This window comes from Coregonus clupeaformis, unplaced genomic scaffold (genome assembly GCF_020615455.1).
Source record: "Coregonus clupeaformis isolate EN_2021a unplaced genomic scaffold, ASM2061545v1 scaf0167, whole genome shotgun sequence".
In the NCBI taxonomy this organism is placed as follows: Eukaryota; Metazoa; Chordata; class Actinopteri; order Salmoniformes; family Salmonidae; genus Coregonus; species Coregonus clupeaformis.
The window spans coordinates 358079-378329 of record NW_025533622.1 but is presented as its reverse complement, the minus strand read 5'-3'; the positions used below and the strand labels follow the sequence as shown (position 1 = coordinate 378329).

The window sequence follows — 20251 nt, the reverse complement described above, 5'->3', positions numbered from 1 at the left end:
CATGGGCTGTAGAGACAACACACTATTACTACAGACATCATCCATGGGCTGTAGAGACAACACACTATTACTACAGACATCATCCATGGGCTGTAGAGACAACACACTATTACTACAGACATCATCCATGGGCTGTAGAGACAACACACTATTACTACAGACATCATCCATGGACTATAGAGACAACACACTATTACTACAGACATCATCCATGGACTATAGAGACAACACACTATTACTACAGACATCATCCATGGACTATAGAGACAACACACTATTACTACAGACATCATCCATGGGCTGTAGAGACAACACACTATTACTACAGACATCATCCATGGGCTGTAGAGACAACACACTATTACTACAGACATCATCCATGGACTATAGAGACAACACACTATTACTACAGACATCATCCATGGACTATAGAGACAACACACTATTACTACAGACATCATCCATGGACTATAGAGACAACACACTATTACTACAGACATCATCCATGGGCTGTAGAGACAACACACTATTACTACAGACATCATCCATGGACTATAGAGACAACACACTATTACTACAGACATCATCCATGGACTATAGAGACAACACACTATTACTACAGACATCATCCATGGACTGTAGAGACAACACACTATTACTACAGACATCATCCATGGACTATAGAGACAACACACTATTACTACAGACATCATCCATGGACTATAGAGACAACACACTATTACTACAGACATCATCCATGGGCTGTAGAGACAACACACTATTACTACAGACATCATCCATGGACTATAGAGACAACACACTATTACTACAGACATCATCCATGGACTATAGAGACAACACACTATTACTACAGACATCATCCATGGGCTGTAGAGACAACCCACTATTACTACAGACATCATCCATGGACTATAGAGACAACACACTATTACTACAGACATCATCCATGGACTATAGAGACAACACACTATTACTACAGACATCATCCATGGGCTGTAGAGACAACACACTATTAATACAGACATCATCCATGGGCTGTAGAGACAACACACTATTACTACAGACATCATCCATGGACTATAGAGACAACACACTATTAATACAGACATCATCCATGGGCTGTAGAGACAACACACTATTATAAATAATAATAATAATAATATGCCATTTAGCAGACGCTTTTATCCAAAGCGACTTACACTACAGACATCATCCATGGGCTGTAGAGACAACACACTATTAATACAGACATCATCCATGGACTATAGAGACAACACACTATTAATACAGAAATCATCCATGGACTGTAGAGACAACACCTATTACTACAGACATCATCCATGGACTATAGAGACAACACACTATTACTACAGACATCATCCATGGGCTGTAGAGACAACACACTATTACTACAGACATCATCCATGGGCTGTAGAGACAACACACTATTACTACAGACATCATCCATGGACTATAGAGACAACACACTATTACTACAGACATCATCCATGGACTATAGAGACAACACACTATTACTACAGACATCATCCATGGACTATAGAGACAACACACTATTACTACAGACATCATCCATGGACTATAGAGACAACACACTATTACTACAGACATCATCCATGGGCTGTAGAGACAACACACTATTACTACAGACATCATCCATGGACTATAGAGACAACACACTATTACTACAGACATCATCCATGGACTATAGAGACAACACACTATTACTACAGACATCATCCATGGACTATAGAGACAACACACTATTACTACAGACATCATCCATGGACTATAGAGACAACCCACTATTACTACAGACATCATCCATGGACTATAGAGACAACACACTATTACTACAGACATCATCCATGGACTATAGAGACAACACACTATTACTACAGACATCATCCATGGACTATAGAGACAACACACTATTAATACAGACATCATCCATGGGCTGTAGAGACAACACACTATTACTACAGACATCATCCATGGACTATAGAGACAACACACTATTACTACAGACATCATCCATGGGCTATAGAGACAACACACTATTACTACAGACATCATCCATGGACTGTAGAGACAACACACTATTACTACAGACATCATCCATGGGCTGTAGAGACAACACACTATTACTACAGACATCATCCATGGACTGTAGAGACAACACACTATTACTACAGACATCATCCATGGGCTGTAGAGACAACACACTATTACTACAGACATCATCCATGGACTGTAGAGACAACACACTATTACTACAGACATCATCCATAGGCTGTAGAGACAACACACTATTACTACAGACATCATCCATGGGCTGTAGAGACAACACACTATTACTACAGACATCATCCATGGGCTGTAGAGACAACACACTATTACTACAGACATCATCCATGGGCTGTAGAGACAACACACTATTACTACAGACATCATCCATGGGCTGTAGAGACAACACACTATTACTACAGACATCATCCATGGACTATAGAGACAACACACTATTACTACAGACATCATCCATGGACTATAGAGACAACACACTATTACTACAGACATCATCCATGGACTATAGAGACAACACACTATTACTACAGACATCATCCATGGGCTGTAGAGACAACACACTATTACTACAGACATCATCCATGGGCTGTAGAGACAACACACTATTACTACAGACATCATCCATGGACTATAGAGACAACACACTATTACTACAGACATCATCCATGGACTATAGAGACAACACACTATTACTACAGACATCATCCATGGACTATAGAGACAACACACTATTACTACAGACATCATCCATGGGCTGTAGAGACAACACACTATTACTACAGACATCATCCATGGACTATAGAGACAACACACTATTACTACAGACATCATCCATGGACTATAGAGACAACACACTATTACTACAGACATCATCCATGGACTGTAGAGACAACACACTATTACTACAGACATCATCCATGGACTATAGAGACAACACACTATTACTACAGACATCATCCATGGACTATAGAGACAACACACTATTACTACAGACATCATCCATGGGCTGTAGAGACAACACACTATTACTACAGACATCATCCATGGACTATAGAGACAACACACTATTACTACAGACATCATCCATGGACTATAGAGACAACACACTATTACTACAGACATCATCCATGGGCTGTAGAGACAACACACTATTACTACAGACATCATCCATGGACTATAGAGACAACACACTATTACTACAGACAGTTATTTAGCCACTACAGAAGTCAATCAAACTGGTAGAAAAGGGATGTTTAAGGACCATCAACATTTAGTCTCTAGAGTTGGTTGTGTTGTAATCTTACCTCCCCGTCAGGCCCGATGCCACTCATCCCTTCCCCGCTCTCATCCATATTCTATGGGTCAGAGAGGACAGGACAGGTGAGCACAGGTACAATAAACGGAAGCTGCTAGTGACACAACACTAAATCTCTCAGATCTATAATACTATTGCTAACGTGATATCAGTGCTTCCCCAGACACATCATTGGGTAGTTCGTCTCCAGATTTGAACTGTGACCTGTGGAAAACAAGCTCATGATGTCACACCTAGAAGCATATCCTTCTGGTTCTCTCTCACCTTCTTCTTCTTCTTCCTCTTCTTCTTCTTCATCTTCTTCTTCATGTTGGCGGCCTGTGCTGCCTTGTGTTCGTAGACTAGGTCAGTTAGGTTAGCTACGTACTCGTCAGTCTGCTGCAGCAGGTACGCCAGACGCTTGTCCTTCTTCTGGTCAATCAGCTTCCTGTAGCCCTCCTCATCCTCCGCCTGGACAGACAGAGCGGTTAAAGGTTAACAGGGGAAACTCTCATCCTCTCCTCCTCTTCCTCTCCTCCCCCTCCTCCTCCTCTTCCTCCCTCTCCTCTTCCTCCTCTCCTCCTCTAACCCTTCCTCCTCCTCTTCTCCTCCTCCTCATCTCCTCTTCCTCTCCTCCTCCTCCTCATCTATCTCCTCCTCCTCCTCCTCACCATGAGTCCTCCTCCTCCTCATCCTCCTCTCCTCCTCCTCCTCCTCCTCACCATGAGTCCTCCTCCTCCTCATCCTCCTCCTCCTCTCCTCCTCCTCCTCACCATGAGTCCTCCTCCTCCTCATCCTCCTCCTCCTCTCCTCCTCCTCCTCCTCCTCCTCCTCACCATGAGTCTCCTCATCCTCTCCTTCTCGATCCTCTCTGTCTCTTTCTTCTGTTCTCTCTCTGTATTAGTATGCCAGGTGGCGATGGCCTTGTTCAGCTTCTGCATCTTGCCGGAGATAGAGCGGTGGTAGTCCTTAAAGTCCTTGGCATGCTGCAGGATGCTGTTCAGATACTCCTGAGAGTGAGACAAAGGAACAGCATGTTACCATGTGAAACCGAAACAGAGGGGAAGACATATTACTAGGGCTGTGACATTGGCTGTTTTGGATGAAGACCGTCATGAAAATGAAAAAACGATCAAAACCATATATAAAATATCTGATCAACTTTATTTTAATGTAGATATACTTTACCTATAGGGGGAGTGTTAACTATTGATTATATCATTTTGCTAAATTAGTCAGTCTATTACATTTTTACATTTACATTTTAGTCATTTAGCAGACGCTCTGGATACATCTCCTTCTTTTTACAACTATATTTTGATGTGCCACAATCAGCAAATCCACTATATGCGCTGGGTGGGGTGCGGCGAGAATCTTTGAAGATCAATTCAGTTCATTGAAGAGAGATGAAAAGTGGGGACTATAGATCCTATAACTTATAGGGTAGATGGGTTAGGGTTAGGGTGAGGGGTAGGGGTAGGGGTAGGGTTAGGGGTAGGGTGAGGGTGAGGGTTAGGGTTAGGGTTAGGTAGATGGGTTAGGGTTAGGGTTAGGGTGAGGGGTAGGGGTAGGGTTAGGGTTAGGGTGAGGGTTAGGGTTAGGGTTAGGGTTAGGTAGATGGGTTAGGGTTAGGGTTAGGGTTAGGGTTAGGGGTAGGGTTAGGTAGATGGGTTAGGGTTAGGGTTAGGGTGAGGGGTAGGGGTAGGGTTAGGGTTAGGGTTAGGGTGAGGGTTAGGGTTAGAGTGAGGGTTAGGGTTAGGGTTAGGGGTAGGGGTAGGGTTAGGGTTAGGGTGAGGGGTAGGGTTAGGGTTAGGGTTAGGGGTAGGGTTAGGGGTAGGGTTAGGGGTAGGGTTAGGGTTAGGGTTAGGGTGAGGGGTAGGGTTAGGGTTAGGGTTAGGTAGATGGGTTAGGGTTAGGTTTAAGAGAAAATTGCCCTTCAAGAGGACCAAATACACGGGCACATGTTCTCTAATTCTATTTCTCCTATTGATACATCATAGTCCTACAGGAAATTGGGCAAAATACCCCAAAGAAAGATGTTATGGTTTATCCCTGAAAAAGAACAGATAAGAGTAACCTTTTCCTCTAAGAGGATAAACACCCAGACACTACCCAAACAATACATACCTTCTAATTCCCAGGCTCCTCAGAATACATCTTTATGAAGCCAGGGTTATAATTTAAAGTACCGATTAAGATTGTCAGTGTCAAGGTTAAAATTAGGCTCTCATACTTTTGTTTCAGACCTGTGGGATTCCTGATATCCACTTTTTAAGTCCCAAGGGGTTAGGGTTAAGGTTAGATTTGAGGCTTGAGTTCAAATTAAGGTTGGTATCGGGGTCAAGGTTCAGGGATTGAGGTGGGGTTAAGATTAGGATTGTGATTGGGGTTAGGATTAGAACTGAGGTTATTATCCGGGTTGAGATTAGGTTTAGGATTGGGGTTAAGGTTAAAGCTAGGGTTGGGATTGCTCCAGTTTCAGGTAAGGTTAAGGTTAGGGTTCGAGTAAGGATCAGAGTTACAATCAAGGTTAGGGTTATAGTTAGGGTAAACCAAGAGGTTAGACTTAGGGTTAGAGTTAAGTTTGAAGCTTGCATTAGGGTTAAGGTTATGATCAAGGTTAAGGTTAGGTTTAGGATGGGGGTTAAGGTTAGAGCTAGGGTTGGGATTGCTCCAGTAAAAGGTGAGGTTAAGGTTAGGGTTCAGGTTAAGATCAGGGTTCGGGTTAGGATTGCTCCAATTAAAAGTGAGGTTAAGGTTAGGATTCAGGTTAAGGTCAGGGTTCAGGTTAGGATTAAGGTTACAATCCAGGTTAAGGTTAGGTTTAAGATTAGGATTATAGTTAGGGTAAACCAAGGGGTTAGGTTTGGGGTTAGGTTTGAGGCTGGAGTTAGGGTTAAGGTTATGATCAAGGTTAAGGTTAGGTTTAGGATTAGGGTTAGGGTTAAGGTTAGAGTTAGGGTTGAAATTGCTCCAGTTAAAGGTGAGGTTAAGGTCAGGGTTGGGTTTAGAATTAAGGATACAATCAAGGTTAGGGTTATAGTTAGGGTAAACCAAAGGATTAGGCTTGTGGTTAAGTTTGAGACTGGGGTTAGGGTTATGATCAGAGTTAAGGTTAGGTTTAGGATTGGGTTTAAAGTTAGAGCTAGGAATTGAAATTGCTCCGGTTAAGGTTAGGATTAAGGTTATAGTCAAGGTTAAGGTTAAGTTTTGGATTAGGGTTGGGGTTATAGTTAAAGTAAACTGGGGTTGGGATGGTTCAGGTTAGTGTTCAGGTCAGGGTTAGAAAAGTTTAGGTCTCTAATACTTTTCATTAAGGCCTTTAGGATTACAAGTACCCAATTTTTTTTATCCAACACCGCTCCTTGATCTGTCTGTGTTTTAGCGACCACCCCTGGTTAGATTCCAACCCTGCTATTCTTAACTGAGCTACTGGATGGGATCTAAAGTGGATGTATAGTGTGCTTTTAACCGACTCCTTACTTATATGATAGAGATGTTGTTTGAGTCTGGCTTCCAAGGAGTTCCTAGTTTCTCCAATATACAGTTTTCCACATTGTAGACATTCAATTCCATATACAATGTTGGTGGTCTTCAATTGAAATACCTCCCATACTGGAGCCCCTAGACCCGACCATTTATTCTGAATGTATTTAACTTGTCTAAAATATAGGGGTAGGGTTAGGGTTAGGGTTAGGGTTAGGTAGATGGGTTAGGGTTAGGGTTAGGGTGAGGGGTAGGGTTAGGTAGATGGGTAGCCTCTGCCCTTCACTGTTCAATAGATCGGTGGAGTGAGGTGAAAAAGACGTCTCTCGTAGCAACAACAAAATATAGCATCGCCGATTTGGGCACATTTCGGTTCCAAACATAATGAAGATGGAGAACCAGATGACTTGCACCAGACTGTTTGCAGAATTCCAGCAGCACAAATCTTCGGAAGCACCTGAGGATGAACCTAACCCTGTGGCCTACAGCCTATATGGTAATATACAGTGCATTCAGAAAGTATTCAGACCCCTTCCCTTTTTACACATTTCCTTACGTTACAGCCTTATTGTAAAATTGATTTTATTTTATTTTATCTACACACAATACCCCATAATGACAAAGTGAAAACAGGTTCAGACATTTTTGCAAATTTATAAAAATTTAAAACAGAAATACCTTATTTACATAAGTCCCCTGTAGCTCAGTTGGTAGAGCATGGCGCTTGCAACGGCAGGGTTGTGGGTTCGTTTCCCACGGGGGGCCAGTATGAAAATGTATGCGCTCACTAACTGTAAGTCGCTCTGGATAAGAGCGTCTGCTAAATGACTAAAATGTCAAATGTAAATGTATTCAGAACCTTTGCTATGAGACTCGAAATTGAGCTCAGGTGCATCCTGTTTCCATTAATCATCCTTGAGATGTTTCTACAGCTTGATTGGATCCCATCTGTGGTACATTTAATTGATTGGACATGATTTGGAAAGGCACACATCTGTCTATATAAGGTCCCACAGTTGACAGTGCATGTCAGAGCAAAAACCAAGCCATGTGTGATCGAAGGAATTGTCCGTAGAGCTCAGAGACAGGATTGTGTCGAGGCACAGATCTGGGGAAGGGTACCAAAACATTTCTGCAGCATTGAAGGTCCCCAAGAACACAGTGGCCTCCATCATTCTTAAATGGAAGAAGTTTGGAACCACCAAGAACCTTCCTAGAGCTGGCCGCCCGGCCAAACTGAGCAATCGGGGGAGAAGGGCCTTGGTCAGGGAGGTGACTCTGACAGAGCTCCAGAGTTCCTCTGTGGAGATGGGAGAACCTTCCAGAAGGACAACCATCTCTGCAGCACTCCACCAATCAGGCCTTTATGGTAGAGTGGCCAGACGGAAGCCACTCTTCAGTAAAAGGCCCATGACAGCCCGCTTGGAGTTTGCCAAAAGGCACTTAAAGGACTCCCAGACTATGAGAAACAAGATTCTCTGGTCTGATGAAACCAAGATTGAACTCTTTGGCATGAATGCCAAGCGTCACGTCTGGAGGAAACCTGGCACCATCCCTACGGTGAAGCATGGTGGTGGCAGCATCATGCTGTGGGGATGTTTTTCAGCGGCAGGGACTGGGAGACTAGTCAGGATCGAGGGAAAGATGAACGGAGCAAAGTACAGAGAGATCCTTGATGAAAACCTGCTCCAGAGCTCTCAGGACCTCAGACTGGGGTGCAGGTTCACCTTCCAACAGGACAACGAACCTAAGCACACAGCCAAGACAACGCAGGAGTGGCTTCTGGACAAGTCTCTGAATGTCCTTGAGTGGCCCAGCCAGAGCCCGGACTTGAACCCGATCTAACATCTCTGGAGGGACCTGAAAATAGCTGTGCAGCGACGCTCCCCATCCAACCTGACAGAGCTTAAGAGGATCTGCAGAGAAGAATGGGAGAAACTCCCCAAATACAGGTGTGTAGCATCATACCCAAGAAGACTCGAGGTTGTAATCGCTGCCAAAGGTGCTTCAACAAAGTACTGAGTAAAGGGTCTGAAAACGTATGTAAATGTGATAATTCAGTTTTTTGTTTTTAATACATTTGCAAACATTTCTAAAAACCTGTTTTTGCTTTGTCATTATGGGGTATTGTGTGTAGATTGATGAGGGGAAAAACTATTGAATCAATTTTAGAATAAGGCTGTAAAGTAACAAAATGTGGAAAAAGTCAATGGGTCTGAATACTTTCTGAAGGAACTGTATATTACCATCTATCCTACCATCTATACTACCATATAGAATACCATCTATACTACCATCTATACTACCATCTAGCCCATATAGACTACCATATAGACTACCATATAAACTACCATATAGACTACCATCTATACTACCATCTAGCCCATATAGACTACCATATAGACTACCATATAGACTACCATATAGACTACCATATAAACTACCATATAAACTACCATATAGACTACCATATAGACTACCATATACACTACCATATAGACTACCATATAGACTACCATATAAACTACCATATAGACTACCATATAGACTACCATATAGACTACCATATAAACTACCATATAGACTACCATATAGACTACCATATAGACTACCATATAAACTACCATATAGACTACCATATAGACTACCATATAAACTACCATATAGACTACCATATAGACTACCATATAGACTACCATATAGACTACCATATAAACTACCATATAGACTACCATATAGACTACCATATAAACTACCATATAGACTACCATATACACTACAATATAGAATACCATATAGACTACCATATACACTACAATATAGAATACCATATAAACTACCATATAAACTACCATATAGACTACCATATAGACTACCATATAGACTACCATATAAACTACCATATAGACTACCATATAAACTACCATATAGACTACCATATAGACTACCATATAGACTACCATATAAACTACCATATAAACTACCATATAGACTACCATATAGACTACCATATAAACTACCATATAGACTACCATATAGACTACCATATAAACTACCATATAAACTACCATATAGACTACCATATAAACTACCATATAGACTACCATATACACTACCATATACACTACCATATAGAATTCCATATAGACCATATAGACAACCATATACAATACCATATAGACTACCATATAGACTACCATATAGACTACCATATAGACTGTATGTCCAACTTGCGTTAGCCACCATTGCTGTTGCTGCCTCGCCATCCACAGTGTGGCAGCCTTTGCCTGAGGCACAAAATCCAAACAGGAGAGCGATAAATGGCTCTGACAGACAGTGTAAGTCATTATTTAGCTCTAGGAATGGTGCCCTTCAGAACGGTGGAGAATCTCATGAAAGACTGGACACTGAAATCCCTACATGCCGGAATCCCACACAACTGACAACCTGGCCGAATGTACTAACTTGAGAAAATGTCTGATTTTCAAGGTATTCCATTACTTTTCAGAGTGCCAAATTCAAGTACTTTAAGCACCTCAAGCACATTGTGGGAACCCTGTCTCTGGTGAGAGTTATGTCACCGTCTCGTCAGTGAAGCCTGTGGCTGACTTCACTGATGTTCTCTCTGGTGAGAGTTATGTCACCGTCTCGTCAGTGAAGCCTGTGGCTGACTTCACTGATGTTCTCTCTGGTGAGAGTTATGTCACCGTCTCGTCAGTGAAGCCTGTGGCTGACTTCACTGATGTTCTCTCTGGTGAGAGTTATGTCACCGTCTCGTCAGTGAAGCCTGTGGCTGACTTCACTGATGTTCTCTCTGGTGAGAGTTATGTAACCGTCTCGTCAGTGAAGCCTGTGGCTGACTTCACTGATGTTCTCTCTGGTGAGAGTTATGTCACCGTCTCGTCAGTGAAGCCTGTGGCTGACTTCACTGATGTTCTCTCTGGTGAGAGTTATGTCACCGTCTCGTCAGTGAAGCCTGTGGCTGACTTCACTGATGTTCTCTCTGGTGAGAGTTATGTCACCGTCTCGTCAGTGAAGCCTGTGGCTGACTTCACTGATGTTCTCTCTGGTGAGAGTTATGTCACCGTCTGCGTCAGTGAAGCCTGTGGCTGACTTCACTGATGTTCTCTCTGGTGAGAGTTATGTCACCGTCTCGTCAGTGAAGCCTGTGGCTGACTTCACTGATGTTCTCTCTGGTGAGAGTTATGTCACCGTCTCGTCAGTGAAGCCTGTGGCTGACTTCACTGATGTTCTCTCTGGTGAGAGTTATGTCACCGTCTCGTCAGTGAAGCCTGTGGCTGACTTCACTGATGTTCTCTCTGGTGAGAGTTATGTCACCGTCTCGTCAGTGAAGCCTGTGGCTGACTTCACTGATGTTCTCTCTGGTGAGAGTTATGTCACCGTCTCGTCAGTGAAGCCTGTGGCTGACTTCACTGATGTTCTCTCTGGTGAGAGTTATGTCACCGTCTCGTCAGTGAAGCCTGTGGCTGACTTCACTGATGTTCTCTCTGGTGAGAGTTATGTCACCGTCTCGTCAGTGAAGCCTGTGGCTGACTTCACTGATGTTCTCTCTGGTGAGAGTTATGTCACCGTCTCGTCAGTGAAGCCTGTGGCTGACTTCACTGATGTTCTCTCTGGTGAGAGTTATGTCACCGTCTCGTCAGTGAAGCCTGTGGCTGACTTCACTGATGTTCTCTCTGGTGAGAGTTATGTCACCGTCTCGTCAGTGAAGCCTGTGGCTGACTTCACTGATGTTCTCTCTGGTGAGAGTTATGTCACCGTCTCGTCAGTGAAGCCTGTGGCTGACTTCACTGATGTTCTCTCTGGTGAGAGTTATGTCACCGTCTCGTCAGTGAAGCCTGTGGCTGACTTCACTGATGTTCTCTCTGGTGAGAGTTATGTCACCGTCTCGTCAGTGAAGCCTGTGGCTGACTTCACTGATGTTCTCTCTGGTGAGAGTTATGTCACCGTCTCGTCAGTGAAGCCCGACCTCACCAACGACACTGACCTAACACAAAGCTAAAAAAGGAAGACGTTCATTGTGCACGAGGACAAGTACAGCCTACCGACAATAAAATACCTTTTTGTCCAAGTTTTCCCTCCTGGATCCAAGACACAGATGTGAAGGGGATGATTTGAAGGAGACGAGAGAAGTACTTCTGAAAGAGATGGTGGCGGCGCTACTGCTGCTACTGCAACTGGGGGAGATGATGACTCGAATGATGGAGCGAGTCCGCCACCACCTGCCAAGAAAAGGAATTCCTCCAGAAGCGAAGGGCCCAAACCACTGCCCCTGAACCCCTCATAGTCCGTGCAGACACCGAACTGACTCGCTACCTGCAGGAACAGCCTGACCCAACACCTGGTGGTGAGACAACCTGACTGGCTATGCATTGATGTTGAAGCACGCAGATACATGAGCACCGCATCAGAGCGAATGTTCAGCACTGCAGGGAACATTGTTACCCCTGTCCCCCTCGTGCCTCAAGCTGGACAAAGCCAATATGTTTGTGTTCCTGGCACAGAACCTGGAGCTGGAGATAGAAGATGATGCGTAGTTGGTGGAACATTCTTGATAGACACTGTAAACTGTTGAAAGGGAAACACCCAGCAGCGTTGCAGTTCTTGACACACTCAAACCGGTGCGCCTGGCACCTACTACCATACCCTGTTCAAAGGCAGGTAAATATTTTGTCTGAATGGCACACATAGACAATCCATGTCTCAATTGGCTTAAACATCCTTCTTTAACCTGTCTCCTCCCCTTCATCTACACTGATTGAAGTGGATTTAACAGGTAACATCAATAAGGGATCATAGCTTTCACCTGGATTCACCTGGTCAGTCTATGTCATGGAAAGAGAAGGTGTTCTTAATGTTTTGTATACTCCGTGTAGATCTACTGTTAATACAGTGCATTCGGAAAGTATTCAGACCCCTTGACTTGATCCACATTTTGTTACGTTACAGACTTATTCTAAAATGGATAACAAAAATAACAAAAACTCATCAATCTACACACAATACCCCATAATGACAAAGCAAAAACAGGTATCTATACATTTTTGCAAATGTATTAAAAACAAAAAACACATTTCACATTTACATTCAGACCCTTTACTCTGTACTTTGTTTTAGCACCTTTGGCAGCGATTACAGCCTTGAGTCTTCTTGGGTATGACGCTACAAGCTTGGCACACCTGTATTTGGGGAGTTTCTCCCATTCTTCTCTGCAGATCCTCTCAAGCTCTGTCAGGTTGGATGGGGAGCGTCGCTGCACAGCTATTTTCTGGTCTCTCCAGAGATGTTAGATCGGGTTCAAGTCCGGGCTCTGGCTGGGCCACTTAAGGACATTCAGACTTGTCCCGAAGCCACTGCTGCGTTGTCTTGGCTGTGTGCTTAGGGTCGTTGTCCTGTTGGAAGGTGAACCTTTGCCCCAGTCTGAGGTTCTGAGAGCTCTTTCTAAAACCTGTTTTTGCTTTGTCATTTTGGGGTTTTGTGTGTAGATTGATGAGGGAAGAAAATAATTTAATCAATTTTAGAATAAGGCTGAAATGTAACAAAGTGTGGAAAAAGTCAAGGGGTCTGAATACTTTCAGAGTGAACTGTATCAGTATGGCCTTACCACCTGGACATGTTGAAATACTGGATCATCACTAGAATAAAAACCTCCAGGCTTCCTTCATAAAGAAGTACAGGGCAGTTTGGAATAATGGACATTCTGGAGTAATAATGACATAACCAACGTTCTCTAGTAATATTAGTCCTGGTCACGTGCATGCCATGCATACAGTACATGTGTCATGTAAAGAGAGCAAGGGTGTAAGGAATAGGGAATGTTTTTCCTAAACCAATGAGGGATTCAGTCAGACCTAGCTGTCATTATGTTTCAGCTTCAGTAACATGGATAGTGCGATAAACACTTGGATGTTCTGTGGTGGTCGCTGCAGCAGGGAGGAGAGAGACAACGGGTGCTAGTCACAGTCACTCGCTGTCTGAGCCCGTCCCGGCACAATCAAATCAATTGCTGTTCTGGACTTGGGAACTGTGAAGAGACCTCTGGTGGCATATATTGGGTGTCTGAGCTGTGTGTTAGCTGTTTGAACAGAGAGTTTTGTGTTTTCAACACGTCAAAACCTCTCACAGGTAATTGTCTAGCAGAAGATCGAACAGGTAATTGTCCAGAGAGTCCACTCACCTGGTGTTTCTGTCTGCGTTTCCTCTCCTGTTCGATCTTCTGCTGTTTCTCCAGTTTCTCTGTCATGCGAGCCTCCCTCAGCGTCTGGCGCTTGCTCCTCTTGTAAGCCTTGGAGTTCAGGGCTGTCTCCAGGGTGGTGTCTCTACGCATACACTGGACCACGTCCTGACGCAGCTATAGGAGGAGAGGAGGAGAGGTTACACTGGACCACGTCCTGACGCAGCTATAGGAGGAGGAGAGGAGAGGTTACACTGGACCACGTCCTGACGCAGCTATAGGAGGAGGAGAGGAGGAGAGGTTACACTGGACCACGTCCTGACGCAGCTATAGGAGGAGAGGAGGAGAGGTTACACTGGACCACGTCCTGACGCAGCTATAGGAGGAGAGGAGGAGAGGTTACACTGGACCACGTCCTGACGCAGCTATAGGAGGAGAGGAGGAGAGGAGGAGAGGTTACACTGGACCACGTCCTGACGCAGCTACAGTGGGGAGAACAAGTATTTGTTACACTGCCGATTTTGCAGGTTTTCCTACTTACAAAGCATGTAGAGGTCTGTCATTTTTATCATAGGTACACTAACTGTGAAGGACGGAATCTAAAACAAAAATCCAGAAAATCACATTGTATGATTTTTAAGTAATTAATTTGCATTTTATTGCATGACATAAGTATTTGATCACCTACCAACCAGTAAGAATTCCAGCTCTCACAGACCTGTTAGTTTTTCTTTAAGAAGCCCTCCTGTTCTCCACTCATTACCTGTATTAACTGCACCTGTTTGAACTCGTTACCTGTATAAAATACACCTGTCCACACACTCAATCAAACAGACTCCAACCTCTCCACAATGGCCAAGACCAGCGAGCTGTGTAAGGACATCAGTGATAAAATTGTAGACCTGCACAAGGCTGGGATGGGCTACAGGACAATAGGCAAGCAGCTTGGTGAGAAGGCAACAATGTTGGCGCAATTATTAGAAAATGGAAGAAGTTCAAGATGACGGTCAATCACCCTCGGTCTGGGGCTCCATGCAAGATCTCACCTCGTGGGGCATCAATGATCATGAGGAAGGTGAGGGATCAGCCCAGAACTACACGGCAGGACCTGGTCAATGACCTGAAGAGAGCTGGGACCACAGTCTCAAAGAAAACCATTAGTAACACACTACGCCGTCATGGATTAAAATCCTGCAGCGCACGCAAGGTCCCCCTGCTCAAGCCAGCGCATGTCCAGGCCCGTCTGAAGTTTGCAAATGACCATCTGGATGATCCAGAGGAGGAATGGGAGAAGGTCATGTGGTCTGATTAGACAAAAATATAGCTTTTTGGTCTAAACTCCACTCGCTGTGTTTGGAGGAAGAAGAAGGATGAGTAAAACCCCAAGAACACCATCCCAACCGTGAAGCATGGAGGTGGAAACATCATTCTTTGGGGATGCTTTTCTGCAAAGGGGACAGGACGACTGCACCGTATTGAGGGGAGGATGGATGGGGCCATGTATCGCGAGATCTTGGCCAACAACCTCCTTCCCTCAGTAAGAGCATTGAAGATGGGTCGTGGCTGGGTCTTCCAGCATGACAATGACCCGAAACACACAGCCAGGGCAACTAAGGAGTGGCTCCGTAAGAAGCATCTCAAGGTCCTGGAATGGCCTAGCCAGTCTCCAGACCTGAACCGAATAGAAAATCTTTGGAGGGAGCTGAAAGTCCGTATTGCCCAGCGACAGCCCCGAAACCTGAAGGATCTGGAGACTCTGCTGCAGTGTGTGCAAACCTGGTCAAGACCTACAGGAAATGTATGATCTCTGTAATTGCAAACAAAGGTTTCTGTACCAAATATTAAGTTCTGCTTTTCTGATGTATCAAATACTTATGTCATGCAATAAAATGCAAATTAATTACTTAAAAATCCTACAATGTGATTTTCTGGATTTTTGTTTTAGATTCCGTCTCTCACAGTTGAAGTGTACCTATGATAAAAATGACAGACCTCTACATGCTTTGTAAGTAGGAAAACCTGCAAAATCGGCAGTGTATCAAATACTTGTTCTCCCCACTGTATAGATCGGCTGCTGTTAGTCTGGGTCTAGATGGGCTGCTGTTAGTCTGGGTCTAGATGGGCTGCTGTTAGTCTGGGTCTAGATGGGCTGCTGTTAGTCTGGGTCTAGATCGGCTGCTGTTAGTCTGGGTCTAGATGGGCTGGTGTTAGTCTGGGTCTAGATGGGCTGGTGTTAGTCTGGGTCTAGATGGGCTGCTGTTAGTCTGGGTCTAGATGGGCTGCTGTTAGTCTGGGTCTAGATGGGCTGCTGTTAGTCTGGGTCTAGATGGGCTGGTGTTAGTCTGGGTCTAGATGGGCTGCTGTTAGTCTGGGTCTAGATGGGCTGGTGTTAGTCTGGGTCTAGATGGGCTGCTGTTAGTCTGGGTCTAGATGGGCTGCTGTTAGTCTGGGTCTAGATGGGCTGCTGTTAGTCTGGGTCTAGATGGGCTGCTGTTAGTCTGGGTCTAGATGGGCTGCTGTTAGTCTGGGTCTAGATTGGCTGGTGTTAGTCTGGGTCTAGATGGGCTGGTGTTAGTCTGGGTCTAGATGGGCTGCTGTTAGTCTGGGTCTAGATGGGCTGCTGTTAGTCTGGGTCTAGATCGGCTGGTGTTAGTCTGGATCTAGATGGGCTGGTGTTAGTCTGGGTCTAGATGGGCTGCTGTTAGTCTGGGTCTAGATGGGCTGGTGTTAGTCGGTCTAGATGGGCTGGTGTTAGTCTGGGTCTAGATGTTAGTGCTGTTAGTCTGGGTCTAGATCGGCTGGTGTTAGTCTGGGTCTAGATCGGCTGGTGTTAGTCTGGGTCTAGATGGGCTGCTGTTAGTCTGGGTCTAGATGGGCTGCTGTTAGTCTGGGTCTAGATGATAGTGGTGTTAGTCTGGGTCTAGATGGGCTGCTGTTAGTCTGGGTCTAGATGGGCTGGTGTTAGTCTGGGTCTAGATGGGCTGCTGTTAGTCTGGGTCTAGATGATAGTGCTGTTAGTCTGGGTCTAGATGGGCTGCTGTTAGTCTGGGTCTAGATGGGCTGGTGTTAGTCTGGGTCTAGATCGGCTGGTGTTAGTCTGGGTCTAGATGGGCTGCTGTTAGTCTGGGTCTAGATGGGCTGCTGTTAGTCTGGGTCTAGATGGGCTGGTGTTAGTCTGGGTCTAGATCGGCTGGTGTTAGTCTGGGTCTAGATCGGCTGGTGTTAGTCTGGGTCTAGATGGGCTGGTGTTAGTCTGGGTCTAGATGGGCTGCTGTTAGTCTGGGTCTAGATGGGCTGCTGTTAGTCTGGGTCTAGATGGGCTGCTGTTAGTCTGGGTCTAGATGGGCTGGTGTTAGTCTGGGTCTAGATGGGCTGCTGTTAGTCTGGGTCTAGATGGGCTGCTGTTAGTCTGGGTCTAGATCGGCTGCTGTTAGTCTGGGTCTAGATCGGCTGGTGTTAGTCTGGGTCTAGATGGGCTGGTGTTAGTCTGGGTCTAGATGGGCTGCTGTTAGTCTGGGTCTAGATGGGCTGGTGTTAGTCTGGGTCTAGATCGGCTGGTGTTAGTCTGGGTCTAGATCGGCTGGTGTTAGTCTGGGTCTAGATGGGCTGGTGTTAGTCTGGGTCTAGATGGGCTGCTGTTAGTCTGGGTCTAGATGGGCTGCTGTTAGTCTGGGTCTAGATGGGCTGGTGTTAGTCTGGGTCTAGATGGGCTGCTGTTAGTCTGGGTCTAGATGGGCTGCTGTTAGTCTGGGTCTAGATGGGCTGCTGTTAGTCTGGGTCTAGATCGGCTGCTGTTAGTCTGGGTCTAGATGGGCTACTGTTAGTCTGGGTCTAGATCGGCTGGTGTTAGTCTGGGTCTAGATGGGCTGGTGTTAGTCTGGGTCTAGATGGGCTGCTGTTAGTCTGGGTCTAGATGGGCTGCTGTTAGTCTGGGTCTAGATGGGCTGGTGTTAGTCTGGGTCTAGATCGGCTGGTGTTAGTCTGGGTCTAGATGGGCTGCTGTTAGTCTGGGTCTAGATCGGCTGCTGTTAGTCTGGGTCTAGATGGGCTACTGTTAGTCTGGGTCTAGATCGGCTGGTGTTAGTCAGGGTCTAGATGGGCTGCTGTTAGTCTGGGTCTAGATCGGCTGCTGTTAGTCTGGGTCTAGATGGGCTACTGTTAGTCTGGGTCTAGATGGGCTGCTGTTAGTCTGGGTCTAGATCGGCTGGTGTTAGTCTGGGTCTAGATGGGCTGCTGTTAGTCTGGGTCTAGATCGGCTGCTGTTAGTCTGGGTCTAGATGGGCTACTGTTAGTCTGGGTCTAGATCGGCTGGTGTTAGTCTGGGTCTAGATGGGCTGGTGTTAGTCTGGGTCTAGATGGGCTGGTGTTAGTCTGGGTCTAGATGGGCTGGTGTTAGTCTGGGTCTAGATGGGCTGGTGTTAGTCTGGGTCTAGATGATAGTGCTGTTAGTCTGGGTCTAGATGGGCTGGTGTTAGTCTGGGTCTAGATGGGCTGGTGTTAGTCTGGGTCTAGATGGGCTGGTGTTAGTCTGGGTCTAGATGGGCTGCTGTTAGTCTAGGTCTAGATGGGCTGCTGTTAGTCTGGGTCTAGATGGGCTGGTGTTAGTCTGGGTCTAGATGGGCTGCTGTTAGTCTGGGTCTAGATGGGCTGCTGTTAGTCTGGGTCTAGATGGGCTGGTGTTAGTCTGGGTCTAGATGTTAGTGTAACATGGTGTTAGTCTGGGTCTAGATGTTAGTGTAACATGGTGTTAGTCTGGGTCTATATGTTAGTGCTGTTAGTCTGGGTCTAGATGGCCTGGTGTTAGTCTGGGTCTAGATGGGCTGGTGTTAGTCTGGGTCTAGATGGCCTGCTGTTAGTCTGGGTCTAGATGGGCTGGTGTTAGTCTGGGTCTAGATGTTAGTGTAACATGCTGTTAGTCTGGGTCTAGATGGTGTTAGGGTAACATGGTGTTAGAAGTGTTCATGTCTGAAGCAGTTTATGCTGAGATGCTGTCATACCTGTCGTTGGAAGTTCAGAAGTCTCAAAGCCTTGAGCTCCACCGTGGCTTTACTCCTCAGGTCCGGAGGCAGAGCTCCAGGAAGACTCTCCAGCTCCTGGATCCGGTGGGCTATACGAGCCTGCAGCCTGGGGAGAGGAGAGAATGATGAATTAGTGCCCATGAGGAGACTGGTTGGTACTATAAGGTAGGGAGAGATAAGGGAGAGATCAATCAATCAAATGTAATTTATAAAGCCCTTTTTACATCAGCAGATGTCACAAAGTGCTATACAGAAACCCAGCCTAAAACCCCAAACAGCAAGCAATGCAGACTAGGAAAAACTCCCTAGAAAGGCAGAAACCTAGGAAGAAACCTAGAGAGGAACCAGGCTCTGAGTGGTGGCCAGTCCTCTTCTGGCTGTGCCGGGTGGAGATTATAACAGTACGTGGCCATTAAGGCCAGATTTGTCTCCAAGATGTTCAAACGTTCATAGATGACCAGCAGGGTCAAATAATCACAGTGGTTGTAGAGGTTGTAACAGGTCAGTACATCAGGAGTAAATGTCACTTGGCTTTTCATAGCCGTGCATTTAGAGGTTGAAATAGCAGGTGCGGTAGAGAGAGAGAGTTGAAAACAGCAGGTCTGGGACAAGGTAGCACGTCCGGTGAACAGGTCAGGGTTCCATAGCCGCAGGAGGAAGAGTGGAAACTGGAGCAGCAGAACGACCAGGTGGACTGGGGACAGCAAGGAGTCATCAGGCCAGGTAGACCTGAGGCATGGTCCTAGTGTCCTCCGGGATGGGAGGGAGAGAGAGAGAGAATTTGAGGGAGCATACTTACATTCACACAGGACACCGGATAAGACAGGAGAATAACACCAGATATAACAGACTGACCCTAGCCCCCCGGCACATAGACTTTAGCAGCATAGATACTGGAGGCTGAGACAGGGGGGGGTCGGGGGACACTGTGGCCCCGTCCGACGATACCCCCGGACAGGGCCAACCAGTCATTTTATTGAGGGAAATAAGTATTTGACCCCTCTGCAAAACATGACTTAGTACTTGGTGGCAAAACTTGTACTAGTTGGCCACCAGGTTGCACACATCTCAGGAGGGATTTTGTCCCACTACTCTTTGCAGATCTTCTCCAAGTCATTAAGGTTTCGAGGCTGA

At 45.5% G+C, this 20251-nt stretch overlaps 1 protein-coding gene across 5 annotated transcripts in view; it reads right to left on the bottom strand.

Moving 5' to 3' along the window:
* Window positions 1-20251, bottom strand: part of smarca2 (SWI/SNF related, matrix associated, actin dependent regulator of chromatin, subfamily a, member 2) — a 214144-nt gene that overhangs the window by 138570 nt on the left and 55323 nt on the right. For all 5 annotated transcript variants that reach the window (XM_041869484.2, XM_041869486.2, XM_041869487.2 and 2 more), the window contains 5 exons: window positions 19097-19223; window positions 14103-14276; window positions 4255-4428; window positions 3704-3889; window positions 3429-3479 (listed from right to left, as the gene is read on the bottom strand). In XM_041869484.2, coding sequence (XP_041725418.1) covers window positions 3429-3479; window positions 3704-3889; window positions 4255-4428; window positions 14103-14276; window positions 19097-19223 — 712 coding nt within the window. The remainder of the gene's footprint in view (window positions 1-3428; window positions 3480-3703; window positions 3890-4254; window positions 4429-14102; window positions 14277-19096; window positions 19224-20251) is intronic.